The 21,429-nt window shown below is 45.7% G+C and overlaps 1 protein-coding gene and 1 non-coding gene across 2 annotated transcripts; one reads left to right on the top strand and one right to left on the bottom strand.

The window, feature by feature from the left end:
- Positions 1-1,479: 1,479 nt before the first annotated feature.
- Positions 1,480-20,021, top strand: LOC129386617 (uncharacterized). Its single transcript, XM_072287666.1, has 6 exons — positions 1,480-1,576; positions 2,753-2,811; positions 4,511-4,660; positions 8,995-9,036; positions 9,684-9,737; positions 18,683-20,021. The coding sequence occupies exons 1-6, from the start codon at positions 1,480-1,482 to the stop codon at positions 19,724-19,726; spliced, it is 1,446 nt and encodes a 481-aa protein (XP_072143767.1). The 3' UTR covers positions 19,727-20,021.
- TRNAS-UGA (transfer RNA serine (anticodon UGA)) lies at positions 10,682-10,754 on the bottom strand. The gene has a single exon. It is a non-coding gene; the product is annotated as a tRNA-Ser (tRNA).
- Positions 20,022-21,429: the final 1,408 nt, after the last annotated feature.

Here is a 21,429-nt window from a genome sequence, read left to right as displayed (position 1 = left end):
AGCTTAATATGTTTCAAGATTAGTAAGTCGTGTAACACAGTGCCAAAGGCATTAGCGTAATCAAGAAAAATACAGTCAGTTTCAATTCCGAAGTCAGCATTAGAAGACAGGTCACTAGAAAATGATATGTGAGCTGCTTTTCACAAGAAAAGAATTTCCCAAGCCCTCCTGATAACTGCTGAAGAAACTGTTGGGTTCAAGAAATTCAATGAAATGCGAATATATTATGCTGAACATTTTACAGAAAATACAGGTCAACAAATAAAATAAATAAATAAATAAATAAATAAATAAATAAATAAATAAATAAGTAAATAGTTAATAATTCGTTCGTTCTTTAATTCATTCTTTGTTCGTTCATTAAACTTTATTTCGCAAAGAACGTCGGAGTCGATGTGGTCAGGGCCATCGGTACAGAGCTCCGCTGGTCTTTGGTGCCTGTGGACCAGTTTGATGAGGGCTAGTTGCTCGCCTGGATGCGAGCTGGCGACCAGCAACAGCCACTGCTCCTTAGTAAGGGTGTAGATGTGTAGGTGTTTGCCTACCTCGAAGGGTTTGTTACGACAATCCTGAGATATGAAATAGTGATGGCTTTTCACCACACCAAGGGCACTCGGCCTTGTATGTTTCGGTGAACGTTTCTTGAGCAAGTTAAGATTAGGGAATACGTTTGTTTGTATTTTACGGATGAAGTTGACTTTCATACTGTTGAGTGATTTCTGCGGTGGACCGAATGCCTGTCGGTCGAGTATCTAATATGTGAGGATTTCTCTGTTAGAAGTGAGGACATGTCTGTGTGTGAAAATGTGATTACGTGTCACGCTGGGTTGGAAAGTTCTCCAGCTAAAGCACTGGCTCTCTTGTTGCCCTGAAGACCAAACTGGCCGGGGCACCATACGCCTTAGTGGTGACGTTTGAGCTTAGTAGGGAGCTGGCACCTCATGCTTTTTTGGGAACCCGGCCATTCATGAGGAACTTACAGGCATCCTGCGAGTCTGGTAAGATTACGGACCCATTGTCAGCTTCTTCTTGCAATCGAAAGGCGTTGGCAATAGCTGCCGCTTTCACTTCTACTGTAGAAGCGGTGACGATTTGATTGCTGCGAATGAGGTCTAAGTTGTGATCGACCGCTGTGTAGGTGAATCCTCTCTTACTGGATAATTGTACTTCGTCTACGTATAAGACGTCGGGATTATCCTTGTGCATGTTGGTGAGCGCCTTGATTCTGGCCCCTCTTCTGCCCACGTGTCTGGTGTGATGGCGTGGAATGGGTGCGATAGAGCTGTTCTCCAATGATGTGAGGTAGCTTCTTTGCGTCCTTGCTTGCTTATGCTGGAAGTTGGCGGTAGCCCGCTTTCTTGAGGATTGTCCTTCCGTAGTGCGTCCTGCTGAGGCATCCGAGTTGAGAGTAGTCCTGCAGATTTTAGCTCCTCAGAGGTATTGCATACCCCTAGAGACGGGAGTTTTTTCCGTGGCCACATGTATGGGAAGATCAAGAGCAGCCTTGTAGGCATTCCTGAGAATGACTTCGGCTTTTTACTTTTCGGCCTTGCTTGTGTTGAAGTACTGAAGGCCTGTTGGAGGTGACTCTGCTAATACCAGTCTGTCAAAGCGACTAAGAGTGTCTTCTTTCACCATGCCTGTCCAATGGCTGGTTGTCCTTTCGACCATTCTGGCACTCTTCTTCGTGATTGTGTTTAGCGCGTGTGTGTCTAGATTATCCATTTCTCTGAATCCAGAAACCCTGGATGCGTATCAGTACTTCCTTGATTGTGCGTCCATTTACTGGGATATTGATGGACCACTGCTTTTGTATTGTTAGTTGTGGATGCCTATCACATCCGTCTTCTTTGGTGTGCATTGTAGCCCGCTTCTTTTGGTGAAGGCGGACACTGCATCTGCTGCTTGTTGGAGAGTGCCTTCCTTGTACCCGAGAGAGCCCTTGCTCACCCAGAGAGTTATATCGTCAGCGTAGAACGTGTAGCCTGGATCTTCTTTTAGTCCAGGGGTCTGCATAACCTCTTCATGGCTATGTTGAAAAGTAGTGGTGAGATAAGGGAGTATTGAGGTGCACGTCTGCTGGACATGTCTAACGGGTTCAATATGGTTTGATGCAGAGCTATAGTCACCGTTCTTTCATTCAAGAAGGATCTAACAGTTATAGATCCTCTCTTCGCAGTCTGTCGCGTTGAGCTCGTCGAGAACAGTCCCGTGTGACAGATTTTCGAAGGCTCCTTGAAGGTGTACGGCTAGTATGAGGTTTTCGCCTCTACAAATTTTGTTTAGCACTTTATCCTTGTTGAGCAGGAAAGCATCCGTGTGGAAAGGCCTGGCCTGAACTAGACCATGGTCACAGGGAAGTAGTGGTTGTGTTCTTGGTAACTTTATAGTGGGGCGGTTGTCGCCCTTTCAAAAATTTTTCCCACGCAGGACGTGAGGTTTAAGGGCTTCTAACATTGATGCTTGGCCCGGTTTAGAGATGGTGATTATAGTATCTTTTTTCTAGCTGTCTAGTAACTGACAAAGGCTTCAGCAGTTCTGATTGAAAAGATGGGTAACAGCCTCCAGAGCTTCATCGCTGCGGTTTAACATAATGGCATTTGTTATCTTACCTGAGCTCGGCGCTGTGTTTTTTCCGGCCGTTTGTGCTTCTTGGAAGACTTCGTGCACACTAATGAGTGCGTCTAGGTCGGTGTTTGGTTTGCCCATGTATGAGTTGGCGCTGGGAGGTATGTTGTTTGGTCCTATGCAGTTTTCCTTAAGTTTGTAAATGAGCTCTTCATGGGCATCTTGGAAGAGGTGTGCTATCTTGTGAGTGTTGTGCTAGTCTCTTTCTTGGTTTTTCCCGGCTCTAGCATGCATCTGAGGATGTTCCATGTTTTATTGTGGTGCTAAGAGTACCTTTGAGCGAGTTGCAGAATCGTAACCATTTATCTGTTACCATTTCGGACGCGTTCATGTTGGCTTTTTTCTTACAGCTAGGTAATTCGCTTGTATGGCTTCTTGTTTATTCTTGGTGATTTCCATCTTTTGAGCAATCTCCTGGCCTTCCACTAGTCTGGCAGGTGAATATCTACTACTGGTATTTTGGTAGTGCACTTGTCCTGTTTAGTGATTGCTGCGTGCTAGCTACGAGTGGCTTCAGTAAGATCCTGCCAGTCCTTTTGTTCTATCTGATTTCCTTATGGAATGCTGTCTAGTCGATGAGATTCGATTCTCCTGTTACTACTCTCCTTATATTGGGTGTTTTCAGTGAGAGACTCAGGATGAGAGGGTTGCTTCCGAGGATCTCGTCAAAAGCCTACCGGTTCCCATTATTCACGTTTAGGGTGAAAGTGAGGTCAGGGTTCGGGTCTTTGTTGATCCTGTTCCCCGTTCTTGTGGATTGCATGATGTCGTTTTGAAGGGTAAAGCCGAGCCTCGCCTTGTCGTGGCCGACGTGATTGCCCTTAGAGCTGTCATACGCGTAGCCCCAAGTTCCACAGGGGGTGTTGAAGTCCCCCAACACCACTACGCGGTATTTCGTCCCGGCTATGTCCTAGACGTGTCTTAGGAGTCCTCTGAAGGTCCTTTTTGTTCTTGGATGGGCTGCATATGTTGAAGATGGGCGTGTAGTGTTTCCTCCTCTTTCGAGGGAGAATTGTGATGACCTGATGATTTGTGTCAATGTGGGAAATCGTGGTTTCAGTCGCAGTTACTGATTTGGATAGTAACCTGACTACCTTGGGGTTGCTGTATTATATTAGGGTGTGGCATCCTCTGAGTGCAGCTGGCTAGATCCCTGCTTCCTGAAGGCAGATGATGTCGGGAGGTATGGGTGCAGTATTTACGTATTTTAATGCTGACGATTTCATGTGAAAGGCTCTACAGTTTCAATGCCATATATGTAGTGGATCTGTTGTGCCTCTATGGGTTTGAGCCATGTTGGCTATTAGTTAGGTCTACCCTGCTACTGCCAAATTTGGGGTTCTTGAGGAGTGATGTGCCTGGCTCTGCGCTGCATTTCTTGGCTTGTTTGAGGGAGTGTGTTTTTGAACCATGTCAACATGAACGTTGTGCGTCTTTAACATATCTTGTTTGTGTTGTTTGAACCTCAGTTACTTTGTTTGTCTTGTCATCTGTGTTTCTAGTGAAATGGTCCAATGTTTATATGAAAGCTCATTAATTGTTGACCTGCCACGTTCACGACCCTGGTCTCATGTTCGTGAGTTTGTTTTCGTCGTCAGTGGGTTCTTGTGAGTTGGTGGTGAGGGGTGTAGGTGGTGGTGTTGGTGTTGTTGGCGGCCTTGCTCCTCGATTTGTTTGTTATATTGTGTCAAATCTTGTCTGATAATTTTTAACGGTGCTGAAAGACTTGACCATTTCGGTCAGTTTCTTGTTCTCGTGAATTAGCTGCTTTTCTCTATCAAAGGTGATTTGTAGTGTTTTGCTAAAAGTGGTGGGAGGTGCAACACTCACGCAGCGCTCTTTGTTGGGTTCTTGATCTCTCGTATTGTCTACCCGGCTTCAGGATCTGCTCCTGGCTCGCCCGCTGGAGCCGCGCCTGGATCTCTGCCTGGTGCCTGTGCTCGAGGCCCTGGATCATTATCTCGGTGCTCTCACGGGTGTGCTTTGTGCGGATGCGCTTTCTGATCTGAATTTATCCCTAGGCAAGTTGTTGGTAATGTTGATTGAGGCCCCTTCCATGCCCAGTCATCTCTTTGGGTTGGTACTTTGTTCTTGTGCCCCTCGCTTTAGTTCTTTTGGAGCAGTCCCTGGATCCGGCTAGGTGCTCACCCTTGCAGTTGCTGCACACAGGTTTGCACTGATGATATGGTAGAAGTTCTTTTGCCCTAAACGTGTCACAGACTGGCCACTCTGATGTCACACACGCACGTGTCCAGGGGCGGGGGGCAAACGTCGGTAGGAAGTCGGGATTCCGCGCTCGTGTTGCCGAATTGTACCGTGCCTCTGAATGGGTGGCACATTCGCTCCCTTCCTCTGTGGCACACTCTGCTTGGTTTGTACGGGCCGTCGAAGAAGATGACTGCGGAGGAGCTATTGCCTAACATTCTGGCCCCAACAATTTCTACGTCGACGGACCGGATATAGGCATATAGTTCGTCTAGGATCACTTCCGGTTTGTTCTGGGGATCCACTCCGTGAAAGAGTCCTTTAAGGATGTCTTCTCCTGGGGGCAAATACGCATTCGCGCGTGCTGCTTGCCCTTGAATGTCAGGTCCTTGATCGATCCGATTGTTAGGGAATCGCTATCTTCGGCTGTACAAACAACGCAAACGATATAGCCTATCTTGGGTCGTACCAAAAAGTGCTAGAACCACACCTTGCTCGCCGCTGAAATGGCGTCGGCGAGGTGCAGTGGTGATAAGTCTTTGATCGATAGACCCGGCATATGTCTCAAAACAATCTTGAAGCGGCTTCTGGGTAGTGGAGGAGGTGGTTTTCGTCCGCTCTTGCCATTGGGTTTCTTGCTGGTCGTCGGAAGAGCTCTCTCGGACGAGAAGCTTTCACGATGTTTTAATCCCGCACTTTTCTGTCTCGCCGGCTATCGCTTCTTCTTTAGTGAAATGAGCGTTTTCCAGACCGCAACAGAACAGTGCTGAAATCGTCTGCGGACGTGGTACTGTTAGCATCTTAAAACTGGAAATCCATGCTTTCGGGTCAATTCACCTACAGCATGCTTCATATGGTGCATTCCGCCGCAACGTTCCCATGCGGCTCCAATGCTTCTCTCTGGTGTCTCCCGTCTTTGCACGCACTGGTGCCGGCGAGGTCCATTGCTACGGAACTTCCAAGACTAATAAAAAGCGAAAAATTTACTCACAGCTTAAAACTTGATATCCTGGTGAGGCCCATGAATAGTTATTTCCCTTCGCGGAATCAGAAATCCACGAGCTGAATAACCGCAGGTGATGAGCACTGTTTGCGCATCATGTGACACGCGTGTGTTCGCTCTGGCCGCCAGCAGCGTCTCTCGAGGAAATCGGTCGGTAGTTGATGAATTATGAAAAACTAAATTATGGGGTTTTACGTGCAGGAAACACTACCTGATTATGAGGGCCACTGCAGGGGTGTACTTGGGAAATTTCGACCATCTGGGGTTCTTTAAGGTGCACCTAAATATAAGTACACGGGTGTTTTCGCATTTCGCCTTCATCAAAATGCGGCTGCCGTGGCCGGGATTCGGTCCCGCGACGTCGTGCTTAGCAGCCCAACACCATAGCCACGCAGAAACGACGGTGGGTCACCTGATTTGTAGACGGGAACCACCTTCCGACCTTCCACTCATCTTGTAGCGCAGAAACCTATACTTTTGCAAGAACCTTTTAGAATTACTAAAATCGGGGCCAGCGCATAAAGTTGTTTTTGGACTGCTGATCATTTCAGAGATGCCGACGCTGTCAATAACAATACAGTACATAAATAGGAAGTTAAACTTTGGTATTGAATGCAGCGTGGCATGAACCATTTGCTGGAAAAACGACGCAAATGTATTAATTAAGCCAGTGCAGCACTGATTGAAAGGAACAAGGACATTGCAGAGGGTCAGTTGAATGTGCCTGCTTTTGGTACCGGTAATAACGTTCCAATACTTTCCTGAGTTGGAACACAGTAACGAAGGGAGTGCTCTATCGAAGAACATTTTCTTGCCCCTTGAAACAGCGCGGTCGTAGTCAACGTTAACTCGGCGATATCCAGACCAGCGCAGTGCATTGTTTGTGAACATCGCAAGCCGAAACAGCCGCTTCTTCTTGTTGCGGAGGTGCCGTAAGGAGTTATTGAATCAAGGGGACCGAGGGCCTGAAGGAATCCTTTCTTCAGGTACATAAAGATCGATTAAATATAATATCTTATGCTTGAAATATTCGAGTTATCATTAGCAGTTCGTTCGGAAAAGTTACCAAGGTATTCAGGTGAAACTGCACCTAGCTCATTTGCTATGGAAGCAAAGTCAGCTTTGGTGTAGTTTACAATAACTTTCTAACTTTTTGTAATTGAAACATGCGCTCGCAGAGTGAAACGAAGTATTGCGCGATCGCTTACACATGGCGAATATGCTAGTGGGAAGGTTCGGTTAGGTGCAGTCGTAAGAACGAGATCGAGGATGTTAGCATCTGTAGGGCTAAGACGTATAGGCATATGAACAAGTTCCGTGAAGTTAAAATCACGACAAAGATAAAAAAATTCAGTGCACTCTGTCAAGTTAATTGCGCTTAACAACTATCGAATCACTGGCCCACACGATGTTGGGAAAATTGACTTCACGAAAAACAAATAATGACCATGTTAGGGTACCTCATAACTTTTTGGCTAATTACATAACGAAGCACACCACAGAAAGAAGAAGCACTTGGAGGTCTATAACAAGCGCACAGCACAATTTCACGACTAGAAAAAATTACCCGGGCACAAACGATCTCCAAGAATGAATGAACTAGAATGGTAGGAGAAAGAAGTGGGAATTATTAATAGAAATCAAAACTGCGCCACCCAAACGATATCACGATTATATCTGTAAGTGTTGTAAGCGTTTTCGTAATCGAATATTTCCGCACGTATTACCGCTGCCGATAGCCAAGTTTCTGTAATGATAACAACGTCGGCTAAGCGAGAATCAATGATGGACCATAGCGCCAATCATTTTTTAACACACTACGGGTATTGGTAAAAAGGATAGAGGCGTTCCTTCCTTTCGGTCGAACCAGAGTTGGCCCACATAATTATCAGCGGTACCTGGCCGCTAACGTGGAATCGACAATCTTGCGAGCGGACTGAGGAGTTTGATAAGTTAATAACGTAGTCATTGTACAAACCCACATTCGCTCTTTACAACATTAGAGTAGGGGGAGGGAGACATGACTATGCTAAAACAAGGAAAATAATATTACGCACCAATATAATCGTGCAAGCAGCATAGTATGGCGTAGAGCTAAAACGACGAAATATGCACAACAAGAGAGACGAAAATCTATATAGCCCAAAACAAATCAAACTAAGATTTTTATGTTAAGTAAAGCCTGTTTCTCTCTTTCTCATAATTTTCTGTGATGAGCGAACAGTGCTCAGTTAACGCCACCGGGTGCGTGTTTCTAATAAGCGCGTGGTACGTTTTCTCATGGGCGCCTACACTTATCATCTTCGCTGCTTCGATGCCGCGCTAATATAACGAATAATATTTGACATGGCCAGAGACCAATTTCTGGCTACCTAGCTATATAGCCATCCCACCAAAGATGTGGGCCGGTCTCGAAGGTAGTGCAGCGTGAACATGTAGGCCGTTCGCGGTGGGTATGTGCCACTGGGTATGTGCGGCTGTTTTAGCGAACCTGTTTGACGCAGACTTGTGTCACGGTGCATGTGCCGCTAGGTAAGCGCGGAGTTCTCGGTGGCGTCGCCAGATGTCGCAGCGTGTCCAGAGGGAAGCGCCAGAGAGGAGCCCGGCAGGAGCACGCGCCTCAAGCACGACGCGTTTCGGCTGCTTGCCTATTTGGATAGCCACCGTGGATGGGTTCTTCCCGGAATTTCTTTTTCTGCCCGTTCACCTCCTTTTTTTTTCTTGGAGTGGCCAGATGCTAGCATAGTTCGTCCGCTCTTTCTTTCATCTCTTTGTCTCTGACGCGAACAATGTTTGCATGGAACCAGTGGCTACGTGTCACGTGCTGGCGAAGCAAGAGGAGACACGGATTGACCAAGTGTGTTTGCAAGCATTTCTTTGCCCCCACCCTCCCACCTGATTTCATATGTGTCCCCCTTGCCAGATGGTATTCCGTCGAACTCCATCGAACTAAATTGCGTTTGAGTGGGCTGTTTGTCATCGTCTCTGCATGTATCGCTTCAATTTGTACGCTCGTGGAAAAAAATATATAAATCTACCTGTTTCATTATCGCATGCTGTTATTATTGTGTAATTGTCGAAAGATAAAGCGAGCTGATGCCGAAGTAAAACGAACAGGGCTTGATAGTGCATGCACTTGCTTCTTATGTTTTGCCCAGTGGACTCAGGTAGACGCCGACGACGTCACCACAGAACAAAGGGTACGTGTACTTTGCCATGGACAGCTTCGTATAAAGGGATGCTAGAGGGAAAGAAATAATCCAGCAGTATCAATAAACAATACTGACATAATGCCATCAAGGCCAATCTTACCGCGAGAAGAGGCTTCGTAACCTAATGAAGGTGCAAAAACGTAACACGGAAGGCGACGCCGCTGTGACGTTCCCGCAACTAACAGCTGTGACGCCATGGCCTTTGGTGAGTTTTGTTCGAGCGTAGTTAAAATTTTGTCGGTAAAAGTTGACTGCATCGTAGAGTAAAGGAGCCAACTGCTGAATTTAACAAGACTGGAAAGTCTATAGCGCTCCACAACGGCTCAAATAAAATAAGATACTTCGAAGTCCGTGACGTCAAACTGACGTACCCACCCTGAGATTTGGGCACGAAATAATGAATAAGATAGAGCTTCGGTCTTCATTTCCTCCTCTTATGTGTAACCTGTTACTGCGAAATCAGGTAAAATAGTCTTTTGAAAGAACGTTTTATCCGCTTAAGTTGTTTGTTTCTTTTTCTTATGTATCCCTTGAATACAGCGCTAATTTTGTTATTTCTATGCAATGTGCATACGTTATCTGATGAACGTCATAGCGCAGGACGCGCCCGTTACCGTGCTGGTTTTTACCCGCAGGTGAAGCTTGTAGCCGTTTGGGTGCCGGTGATCATAATAGCGGCAATGTGCAAGGTGAGCCTGCCTAATATTATTGTGCGTCAATGAGAAGCGATAGGACTACATTTCTGGGTTGGTCGCAACGTCTCCATATCTTGGAAACCTCTGACCGTTGTACACTGTTGTGAAATGTGGACTACGAGTGATTTCAAAATGAAACGAGCGAAAGCCGGTTCTGTAATCATTTTAGACGTTTAGGCTTCTAAACTATTTAAACCATACCAAGCTCGGGAAGATTCTGAGCTGAAGATGCAGTAAAAGCTAGCTTGTGCCTTGTGAGGATGAGTTAAATAATAAATATTACCTTTATTTTCTAAAGGTTCTGAGAAAATTATTGATTGTCGAATTGTAGCTTTTGCTAAAAAAGAATAATTATTTCTGAGTGTCTGTATGCGTTTCGAAAACATGTATGCACGCAAGTCGCCCTTCTTTAACAAAAATTTATTGTGAGCAACCTGGAAGAGCTTCTTCTGAGAATGGGTGGTTTTGTGGTTTTATAGCTTGCAGCGAGAGTTTTGACAGTATACATCGTTTCCTATTGTTGCAAAAGCTAATTGGTTATGGTATACGAGGCACTGCTCTATACGTAATCCTATCTTACAAGAAGCACAGAAAGCCGCCAGTACACCTTGTTACTGTCTACGTGTCAGGTCTGTTAAGGTTCGCGTTCCGCAAGTGAACATCTTAGGTCCCCCTTTTTTTACTGTCTACGTAAACGACTTAGTTAATCGTAACACAAAACTAGAGAGGGGAGTGGTTTAACATGCGACACAGAATATATATATACATACATATATATATAAACGAGAAGAAAGGGGGTTAACCGCGGGGCCCGATTTTTATTAGTCATATCAACAAACACTGACACCATTGACAACATAGGGGAAATTACTTGTGCTTAATAAATGAAATAAAGAAACGATAAATTCATGGACATTAAAGTGGATGAAAAAACAACTTGCCGCAGGTGGGAACCGAACCCACAACCTCCGCATTTCACGTGCGATGCTCTACCAATTGAGCTACCGCGGCGCCGTACTCCCGTCCACTTTCTTGGGTGCTTATGTGTCCTAGTACAAACCTGGGAGTGTTAGCCAGCGCCTACACTCACAGACCTTGGCGGCGGACGTGGAACGTTCTTTCTGCCGCAGGCGTCACGAGAATGTGATCTTTTTGGGTGAAAGCAGCTGGTCAATAAACCCACGTATGCTACCTAAAGGCATCAATGTTGCCGGATTCGAGACCCTCGCTATGTAATAAGCGAGAAGAAAGGCGGTTAACCGAGGGGCCAGATTTTTATTAGTCAGATCAAAAAACGAAATTGTACACGAAATGTGGTCTTTCCAAGAGAGGCTTGATGTAATGTGAATACCAAGGTATTTATATGAGAACACAGTCTTCAAAGAAGTATTAGTGATGCGGTAAATGGACGAAACAGGTGATGTTCTAGATATGCGCATATGTTTTCATTTCCTTATGCTAAATCCTATCAACCATATGTTGCACTATTGGTTAATAGCATCGAAGTCAAATTGAACGGTTTTAGTATCATCAGCACTCGATAGGCAACACAATCATCGGCAAATGGGCTAATGTACGAGTAAATACGCGAAGGCAAGTCATTAATGTAAGTAAGAAAGAATAAAGAGCCCAGATCGAACAGCAGCGTGCTCTGAATTTACGTTATTCGCAGACAGAACGAGGGAACAGTTAGTAAGAAGGATTCCTAGCCAATAGACCATATTACAGTCTATGTCAAGCTGGCGTAGTTTGTAGAGAAGCAGTTTATGACATACCTTGTCAAGTGGTTTAGAAAAGTCTAGAAAAATGCATTCATTTAAATAAGAATGATCAAGGATTGCATGAAGTTTTGGAGTGAAACGTATTAGCTGGGTTTCAAAAGAATATGATTTGCGAAAACCATGTTGTGATGGCGAAAAGAAAAAAAAAGAATTTGCTTCAAGAAAGTTAGCAAGGTTCGAAAACAAAAATACAAACAACTATTTTGCAAGGAATTCTTGTGAGGGAAGTCGGCTGGTAATTTAATGGTGATTACTGGTTACCTGACCTGAAAAGTGCAATCACCTTCCCGATCTTCAATTCAGCCGAGAGAGATCCCGTGTCCAATGTATGTTGAAATGGCTTAAAAAAAGCAATTGACGAATACACAATTGTGGCTTTCAAAAACTATAAATTTCAGCGTAGTCGGGTGAAACGGAAAAAGTTAATTTCTTAATTACATTTTCAACACCACTAGAATGAATAATTATAGAAAACATAGTGGTGTATTCGCAGTATGACAATTCTGGCAGCGACGTTGACAAAGCAGCGTCAGCTATTCATATAGTTATTGATAAAAGTATATTGATCGTCAGAAAAGTTGCACGAGAAAGCGATGTTAATCACGGATGTGTATAGCTGTCGAAAGCTTTACTTTGTTATCATGGTTGGTATATACAGAGCGCCAGAACTTTCGCGGATTGGTTATCAGCATGCATGGTCAGGTATTTTGCCGACAGCTCTTTGAGATTGCATGACAGGCTGTGTATTCTTCAGAAGTGTGTTTATACAATTCCTAGCGCATCTCAACATGACGTAACCTGTCTAATCCCAAAAGTCGCCATTTTTATTACAGCGAAGCTGTATAAGCCTAGCTGATTCGTGCGTCCGTCTGTCCGTCCGTCTGTCCGTCCGTCCATCTGTCGGTCGCCTGTACGTTGAAATCTCTTCCGGCGCAACCCCATGCACATCCGCAAAAAAGAAAAAAAGAAAGGGAGGCGCACGATTAGCCAAGACCGCCTGACCGCCTGAATGCCTGACCTATGACGTCACGCTACCTGGCCCAATATTTCCATTGATAAGGCAGCCTTTATAAAAGAGGTGACCTTCAAAATCACTGTTGCTTACTCGGGAGCATCCCCATTAGATGCTATGGCAGCCGGCTAGGTAACGTGACGTCATGAATCGGAGTGAAAATGCCTTGTGCTATGCTGTTGGATTAGCGGCACTAGTAGTGACGTTGTTGCTCCCCGTTGCAGCCGATCGCGTGCGCAGCAGTTTCTCTACGACTCCGTAATTTGTAGGCCAAGCGTCATACGTACTCCTTACGAGCAGGCAGCTTTCGATCAGCAGCGCCACGAGCGGAACCAGGAACGCGCTCGTCTATGCCGTGCCGATGCTGCAGCCAAGGCACAATAACAGGCTCGTGCAGCCGAGCGCAAGCAGCAAATGCGTACCGAGAATCCGGCAGCCTACCAAGCCGTCGTTTAATGAACCATCGGGACTAACTCAGTGATAAACACCGGAGCCACCTGTTTCATCTTCGCTAGTTAACCGTCTTGGCGGACTGCTCGGGCGGTGATTTTGTTCCTAGACGCTAATATGAAGGTTATGTCATGGTGCGGTGCGGATTAAATTATTAGGTGAAGAGGGATCTATTTGTTGGCTATTTCACCAACTTTAGCTATATACATGCTCCAGTTAGAGTGAATGCTACGGTCGTCGAAGTGGTGAAAACGATATATCTATAAATGTGCAGAGCTCGCTGTTAATTGCCTCAGTTAGCGTTCTTGTAGTCTCTAATAAACTTACATTATTTAAAGTTTTAGGTGGCGAAGTGTTGATCTGAAAAGTAATCGGAATGATCTCTTAAGCCAGGTAAGCATGCAACGTTAGAAACAAAATCAGGTTCACATGTTAGTAGCAGATCAAGAATGTTCGACAAGGATGAAGATCTAGTCGGTTTCCGAACTAGCTGAGTGAGAGAAAATGTGGAACACAAATCTAAAAAATCTCGCGCTATAGTGTGTTCTAGGAGTAAACTAATGGTGGTTCAGAATACCATGCTATGTTAGGGGTATTAAAGTCTGCTGACAGAAACAGTGGCGAAGTGGGGTAACGTCATCGAACACTGTTAATGACATGGCGCAGTTCATTTACAAAAGTGCTAGTATATGAAGGGGGCAGTACCAAAGTCCCATAACAACTTTTTTATGATTAATATTTCAATTGAAGCCCAAAGCATTCCAAGGTTGATTCAATGAGCTGAGAAGGAAAACTTTTGGGGACCGCTAACAAAACACCACCTCCAGGCCTGTTGATGCGGCCGACTCTACAAATTGTAAAATGGTCAACGAATCGAAATATTTCAGTGTCACAAACGTTAGAATCTAACCAGGTTTCCGTTAGTGCCCCAATGTCAGCAGTACAAGTCTCAATGGCAGGAACGAGACAGTCGCGTTTATTTAGTAAGCTTCTTATGTTGCAGAAAACAGTTTAAGGTGATGAACGGAATTCACTACCTCTCCCGTGTTCCTACACAGCAGTGTGTGCTATACTGCGTGAAAAGTGCCTATCGCCTGTTCGATGAACACGCGCAACAATCGTGTCAGATGTTGTGCCAAACATGAATTTATTGGTATTTATGAATTTCTTGTATGTTAATTTAAAAGGTGTTTCCTCAAGCACGAAAAGCCTTTTCCGGGTATGGCGTGGGGCGGACAAAAAATGTTCGCTGGCGCGTACGTCTTGTTTTTTCTTTTACCTGCGCGCGCATTGAAAACACTCTCTTTTCATCTATAGTTCGAAAATTTGCCAATAATTGATCGACACTCATTTGATACATATGACCTCAGGCGATGAGCGCGCTCAGTTGCGTCAGGAGGTAAGCTATTAGCAACGCACGGTAGAATATCTTTGATGCGTGTTTCGGTTTGCACCCGATTCATTCGAATCCAGAAGGTACTGGAATAAAAGGTTGTTTCAGTTTCAACGGTCTTGCATTTCACTTCATCGTGATTGGGAAAGGTCATTCTGCATCACCGTTTTTAAAGTGAAGCTTTATACCTCCACCGTGTAAGGAAATTTTCGTGTCGTAAGCAAAAAACTCGCCATACGTGGGGGATCTGGAAGCTAGTGCAATGCCGGCCCGACCCACGGCGGAGGTGAAGCGGGCGTTAAGCACTCCCCATACGTGGGCCGATCCGGAAGCTACTGCAACACCGGCCCGACCCACGGCGGAGGTGAAGCGGACGTTAAGCACTCCCCATACGTCGGCCGATCCCGAGGATAGTACAATAGTGGCCCGACCCACGGCGGAGGTGAAGCGGGCGTTAAGCACTCCCCATACGTGGGGCGCTTCTGAAGACAGTGCAATGCCGGCCCGACCCGCGGCGGAGGTGTAGCAGGCGTTGAGCACTTCCCTACGGGGGTCGATCTCGAAGATAGTGCAATGCCGGGCCGACCAGCGGCGGAGGTGAAGCGGGCGTTAAGCACTCCCCTACATGGGCCGATCGCGAAGCTAGTGCAATGCCAGGCCCACCCACGGCGGTGGCGAAGCAGGGGTTAAGCACTCCCCATACGTGGGCCGATACCGAAGATAGTGTAATGCCAGGCCGACCCACGGCGGGGGTGAAGCAGGCGTTAAGCCCTCCCCTACGTGGGCCTATCTCGAAGATAGTGAAGTGGAGGTACAGTTCGCCATAAGGGGCCCACGTACACAGCTTCGTTGGTCATCCTTCTTCACAGAGCGAGAGAGCACTGAGATTTTTTTTACACCGGATCTTGCGAAACGAAAGTTTGGTTTTCAACATTTTCAAGTCTCGTCATTTTCAATTCGAGTGTGTCAAGCCTTTCCTAGATACTCTTAACTTTCGTGTCTATGTTTATCTGACTAGTTTTAATAGTCTTTACGTCGGCGGCAAGCTCTGCGTGACTCTTAGATGAGTGGATAGATCGCACCTGCAGATCCTTTAAAAGAGAGAAAATGATGCACATTTGTTTCGAATGGTCATCTGGCAACGATTCAACATCAAGTAAAGCTTGATTACCAGTGTTAGGGCCTGGGTTGGTTTCGATATCTCCAGTGCACAGGAGTAGAAAATGCATTGGAAAACGCTATCAAGCAATGGAATAGAGAACACGTGCCCACGGTAGCAAAGGAAGAGAACGATTCTCAGTTTTCCTAGTATGCAAGGATTGCCTGTTACACACCTTGAAAGCCCATAAGCGACGAACGTGAAGCATGTTGCCAAAGGTGGTCTCATGCCCACTAAGTTGGAAGCAGTTTTACTTACAAGGAATCGAAAAAAATAGATTTTACAAACAACAAAAATGCCAGGCGTCTACTTCAGTGAACATATTTCGTGGAACGCTCATTAGAACCTGTGGCTGGAAAATGTCCAAAGTCATGGGCAAGTGCACTGCCTTTATTAAATTGCATAAAATAGAAAATTACTAATTTTATAGTAATTTTTATTGCCCAATACGAATGGAATAGTGCCAGAAGCAAATGGAATCTAATATCGAATAGTTTTCGAGTAGTTTGGAGAAGCCTTCTCACTAATATTGTTGAACAATTTTACGTCCTGTTAATCGCAACATCAGAAAGATGATGTCATTACACTCTTAAACAAATTTACACCCATTGGGGTGTATATCTGCCACACAACAATAATTGTCATCTGTCTTGCTTGCGTTTCCTTTATTGAAAAGTTGGCGCTCGCTACTTTCCTGACGAGAATGCACTGTAATGCTGATAACACGCATGTCGTTCGTGACTTGGAAGTACCGGGCTGCAGCGCTAAAGAAAGGAAATGCGGACAGGAGAGATGATGAGTTTTGTTGTGGGGCAAGATACGACCCAAAGGGTGTAATATTGCTTAACAGTGTATACTGCACATAATAAACCATGACTAGGAACAATCAAATACGCAGTCAACTACAACTCCGTAAAGATAATAATTTACCACTCATTATTTGCATCACACATTACTTATACGCACCTTATGTGGGGCACAACTGTATCTAACCTAACGTAAATACACTTACTACAGAAAAAGATGATACGTATCATAGCAAACGTGCCATATCACAATCACATAGAGCACCTCTTTAAACACTACAACATACCCACTATCTACTCCCTATACAACCGCTCTCTCCTTCGTATATGGCACTCAAACTGAAACTCTGAAAACAGCGTATTTAATGAAATTGTTTGTCTGCAAAAAAATACAAGTATACCTATATTACCCGTCATGGAGAATATTGGTCTATACCACCTTCAAGAGCCAACTACGGGGTGCAAATGACGAAAAATAAATTACCCAGACAGCTTAATTCATTTCATGACGACGGCATTGACATTATTAACATAACACGGTCAACTGTTGTGACTTATCCGAACCTTCTCCTAATTAATGAATCAATTGTGTTTTCTTTTTCACCTGTATTCACATATGCGTGTTGGTAAATGTTTCTACTAACATAATTTTTTCTCATTCTATTCTTTTTCCTAATCATTCCAATATTAATCGAACACCATTTCTTTTCACCTTTAATTATGCATCGTCAAGTGTACGCAATTTTCACTTTTATTTACGCAACGTATTGCCAAGTGTATGTAATGTGATGGTCTGTACTATCTGCATAGCTTTTACTTGCCATTACCCCATTTTTTTATTCGCCTATTGAAAATTTTCTTCAATTGAATATTTATTGTACTTAACATTTATATGTAAAGCTTCTGCATACGGTTGATTGTGCGACTCACTGCCGCCATGTAACACGGGGGTTAAGGGCACCTCAAGCTGCCTCACTGCAGCTTTTATCTTAGCCCCTTCACTGTATTTTTAGCAACGGAAACAAACAAACCAATAAATAAATAAAGAAGAAGAAATAGCCTTGTTGTAGGCCTACGAGACGAGTTCGTGCAGGTGCGTGAAAGTTGTCTTGAGGGAGGGGTAATGTGTCGGTCCCAAGGGCCACCTCGGGATTCCCAGCAGCGAGTCGCAGGAGTGTCACATCCCACATCTCGCAAAAAAAATTGCACAAGAACAGCTGGTAAGAGCGGATGATGGCCTATCCTGCTGCTGGACACATTAGCAAAACTCAAGCAATGATTAAGCCGCATTGACTTATGAAAAGGTTTGTGAATACAACTTTATGGAATTTAGCTGCGCTTCTTCTCGTATCATCCTGGATTCATCTTTATGAGGAGAACGCTATATCAACGGACGCAACAAGGTCGGGAAGCACAAAACAAAGCGTTCTTGGCAATCATGCTTAGTCGACTTTCATCTCAGAAATGTTTCATAAAACGTGGTCGCAAAATCCCGTTTGCCAAAGACGATACCGAGCGTTTTTTTAAAGCACCACAAGATGTGTGGCAAATGTCACCTGTTCTGTCGAATAAGTTTCTTTACATGCGCGAGAAAAACGGCTCAGAGAGTGCCTCCAGGAAGTTTTTTTTTACGGCTGACCGCCGAGACTGATGCAATAACAAAACCGTGCTTACTGACACCGTAAACTTCTATTGACCCCATTAACTCTGCCAGCACCCATCAAGGGGTGCTGGCAAATACAAGTTTACCCCCCCGCCAAATGCGCTGAAATTATAAAAGCTTGCTGTGAGTTGCCAAATATTTAACATGCAACGGATAAATCAAGTTCAAAAGTTTGATGTCGTGGTCCTTTTGAGTTCAATATCAAACGCATTGTAATTTATACTTCAAAATAGCTTTCCTATATTGTTGTCTTAGGTCCCGTACCCCTTCCCACTTTTTTTTATGCTTCCGTCGAAAGCCGGCCACATTTCGATAGGGGCGAAATGCGAAAACACCCGTGTACTTTGATTCAGTTGCACGTAGATTTAGGTGCAAGTTAAAAAAAGAAACCCAAGTGGACCAAATTATTTCGGAGTCCCTCACTACGGCGTGTGACGTGAAATCCCCTAATTTGTTTTCTGTTGAAACCCTCTTAAGAACCCTCAACAAAACGACGGCGAACGTTGTTACTTCATCAGTTTCCGTTCCTAGCTTCGCTACGCACGTGAATGCACTTCGCTCTGTCTACACCGCGAGTTATCATCATACTCTGACTGATTGACAGTGTGCGGCTCAGTGCAAGCAACTGTCGGGTGCTGACAAAGTACAACAGCGTCACGCATTTTTCGCTTCCAGATCTACTACACTATCCTGCTTTACAAGTTCTATCGAACATACAAGGACACCAACGGCAGGGCGTTCGACGGGGCTCCCAAGGCGGCTGCAAAAAGTGTACAAGCGGAAGGCGACCGAACATTCATAGCTCGCACGCCAGATGACGTCACTGCACAAAATATCTCCAAGTCTATGGAAGGCACAATCCTCACTACGAAGTCTCAAACCGTCGGCGTCAAGTCCCGCCGACAGTCTGTGGGCGCTGAAGACCAGACCACCGCAATACAATCACGAGGGTCAAAGTCCAGAAAGTCCGGCGACCGCTCGCGGAGGCAGTCGGTGACCGCCGGAGACCGCACTACCACCGTGCTACCACCAAAGACAAAGTCTGGCAAGTTGGGCGACCGCTCGCGGAGGCAGTCGGTGACCGCCGGAGACCGCACTACCACCGTGCTACCACCGAAGACAAAGTCTGGCAAGTTGGGCGATCGCTCGCGGAGGCAGTCGGTTGATGAGGGCACCACCACCATACTACCGGCAGGAAAAAATTATGGCAAATTTGGCGGCCACTCGCGGAGACAGTCGGCTGCCAGCGAGACACGCAGAGATGTCGCGACACTTCTGGGAGACATGTCGAAAGGGCAGGCCGTCAGTGCCAATAGACGAGGCACCACCGGCGCAGCTACCACGACTCGCAAGCCGGCCATTCGAGAGTCGCGCCGACCTTCCGTCTTTGCCGCAGCTGGTGCACAGAAGGACGGCAAAAAGTCGCAGCGACTGTCTGGCACCGCCACTGCTGATGCGAGTGCCATGACGGAGACGACGCGGAAGAAAGCCCCCCGCTCGCGACGGCAATCCGTAGCTGCTGAAGGCGATGACACCCAGCGTCTGAGCACCGCCGGTTCCACGCCCCCGCTGCAGACGTCGCGGAGGCAATCTGTCGCTGCCATCGCCGCACTTGCAGCCGCGCAGCTGGCCGCTCAAGACAGGGCTCGCCGGAAGCGCCTAACCGGCGCAGACTCTACCGGCGTTGGCGCTACTTCCACGCCGAAGAAGTCCACGTGACGGTCCCGTCGGCAGTCCGTGGCCGCTGTGGGAGCCAAGGACCCGTCCCGACGGTCCAGCTCGCCTCCGCTGCCCACGGGTATTGTGGACAGTAGCGGCGTTTCCAGGAAGTCTAGCGGTCGGCAGGAGGCCTAACATTTGAGAGTGCGCATATGTTACAGAGTTGGAATAATCCATGCGGTACATTTGAAATGATGTTGAAAGTGGTGGCCGATGATAGAAGGCCGCAGGAGATATTGATGAAAATGTTTTAAAAACCATTAGACGTTAACGCGACTGTGAAATAAAATCAGCGTATAAGTCTGCGAACGCTGACTTTGTGTGTTAGAATGCGCTTTGTACACTGTTGCCGAAAGGATGAAGCCAGCACTACAGTACAGTCTTGTGGCTACTTGTTCCCATTACGTTCTCACCTGGAAGATTATAAATTCAATTCAATTTTCACTATTTTGCCTATAACACGATCAATTTTGCAATTTTCGCATTTCACAACGAAGCGTAGTTGTAAGGGTGACTGTGCTATTAGTGCTAAAGATTTCGAACGATTCCCATACAGCATTGAACCGTAGCGCAATCGATAGAGCACTGGTCGCAAGTTCTGAGTTTGTCCACCACCTACCGTACGTTGTACTTTCTTCTCTTTTAATTTGCTACTTGTTTTTGATAATTCTGGCATTTAAACAGAAGGAGATTATTTCATTTCTGAACAAAAGGAGGTTAACGATGAAGTTGCGCCTTCCGAGCGGCCATAAGAACAGCGAATGTTGTCATAAAAACGTATGTCAACATATGGCAATGAAAAGTTTATCACATGATCCCCGACCTGCATGGCTTAAATGATATCCTAGGTCATCTTGCGCGTTTCAGAAGTTTTAATGGATTGTTAGCATTGCGCTTCTCTGGAAAGACAACCTGTATCCAATGAAATTTTGCCTTCGATGCAGCCATCGTTCCTGACGAAAGGTAGGCAAGGTTGTCGCACACTTTCCTCAAGTAAAAAAAGATAGCCACGAGAAGCTCACGCATGTATGATGCTATAGGAATTCGGGAAATATTTACAGAACGACTTCACGTACCCGAGTTCTGATGCACAAGTGAAAAATTTTTGCAGCGCGAAGCATTGAAGTCGGGAAAGAAAGGCCAAAAAAGGACGAAAGAAGGAGGATTGTAAGAGACAAACAAGCCTTCTTCCTTCGTCCTTTTTTAACCTTTCTTTCCGTACTTTGGTGCTTCGCGCTGCAGAAATTTTACAATGTGGACTTGAACCAACTCGGCCACATTGCTATTCTTATGCACAAGTGAGAGGATCATATATGTTGGCGTGGGCTGCCTATGCAGGCGGGTCGTGTCTAACGTCTACCGAAGAGACGTGCAGAATGACTTGTTTCTATGATGGCTTCCGTCAAGGCACTGATAGGCTGGCAGCAGAGGGCAATAGCTAGTCACACCTAGTGACGGTGCATGAAAATAAGGCCATGAGAGGCGGAAAAACAGACTGGTTTCCTTTGGGTCCCCCCCCCCCCCCCTCCTCTCGTATGCCTGCAACTGTATTGCCCACGCACCTAACTTTGGTAGCGTTGTGCAGAGGAAAGAAGCCATTACTCGATCTTGCATGTGGCGTGGGCAGAGATGTCGCCGTTGTGGCGGCCACGCATGATGCAATTGGAGCTATATTTATATTTGTCGCTCGGTGCTTAAAGAGG

This window comes from Dermacentor andersoni, chromosome 4 (genome assembly GCF_023375885.2).
Source record: "Dermacentor andersoni chromosome 4, qqDerAnde1_hic_scaffold, whole genome shotgun sequence".
In the NCBI taxonomy this organism is placed as follows: Eukaryota; Metazoa; Arthropoda; class Arachnida; order Ixodida; family Ixodidae; genus Dermacentor; species Dermacentor andersoni.
Note: the sequence above shows the minus strand (reverse complement) of the source record. Positions and strands in the feature narration are given on the sequence as shown.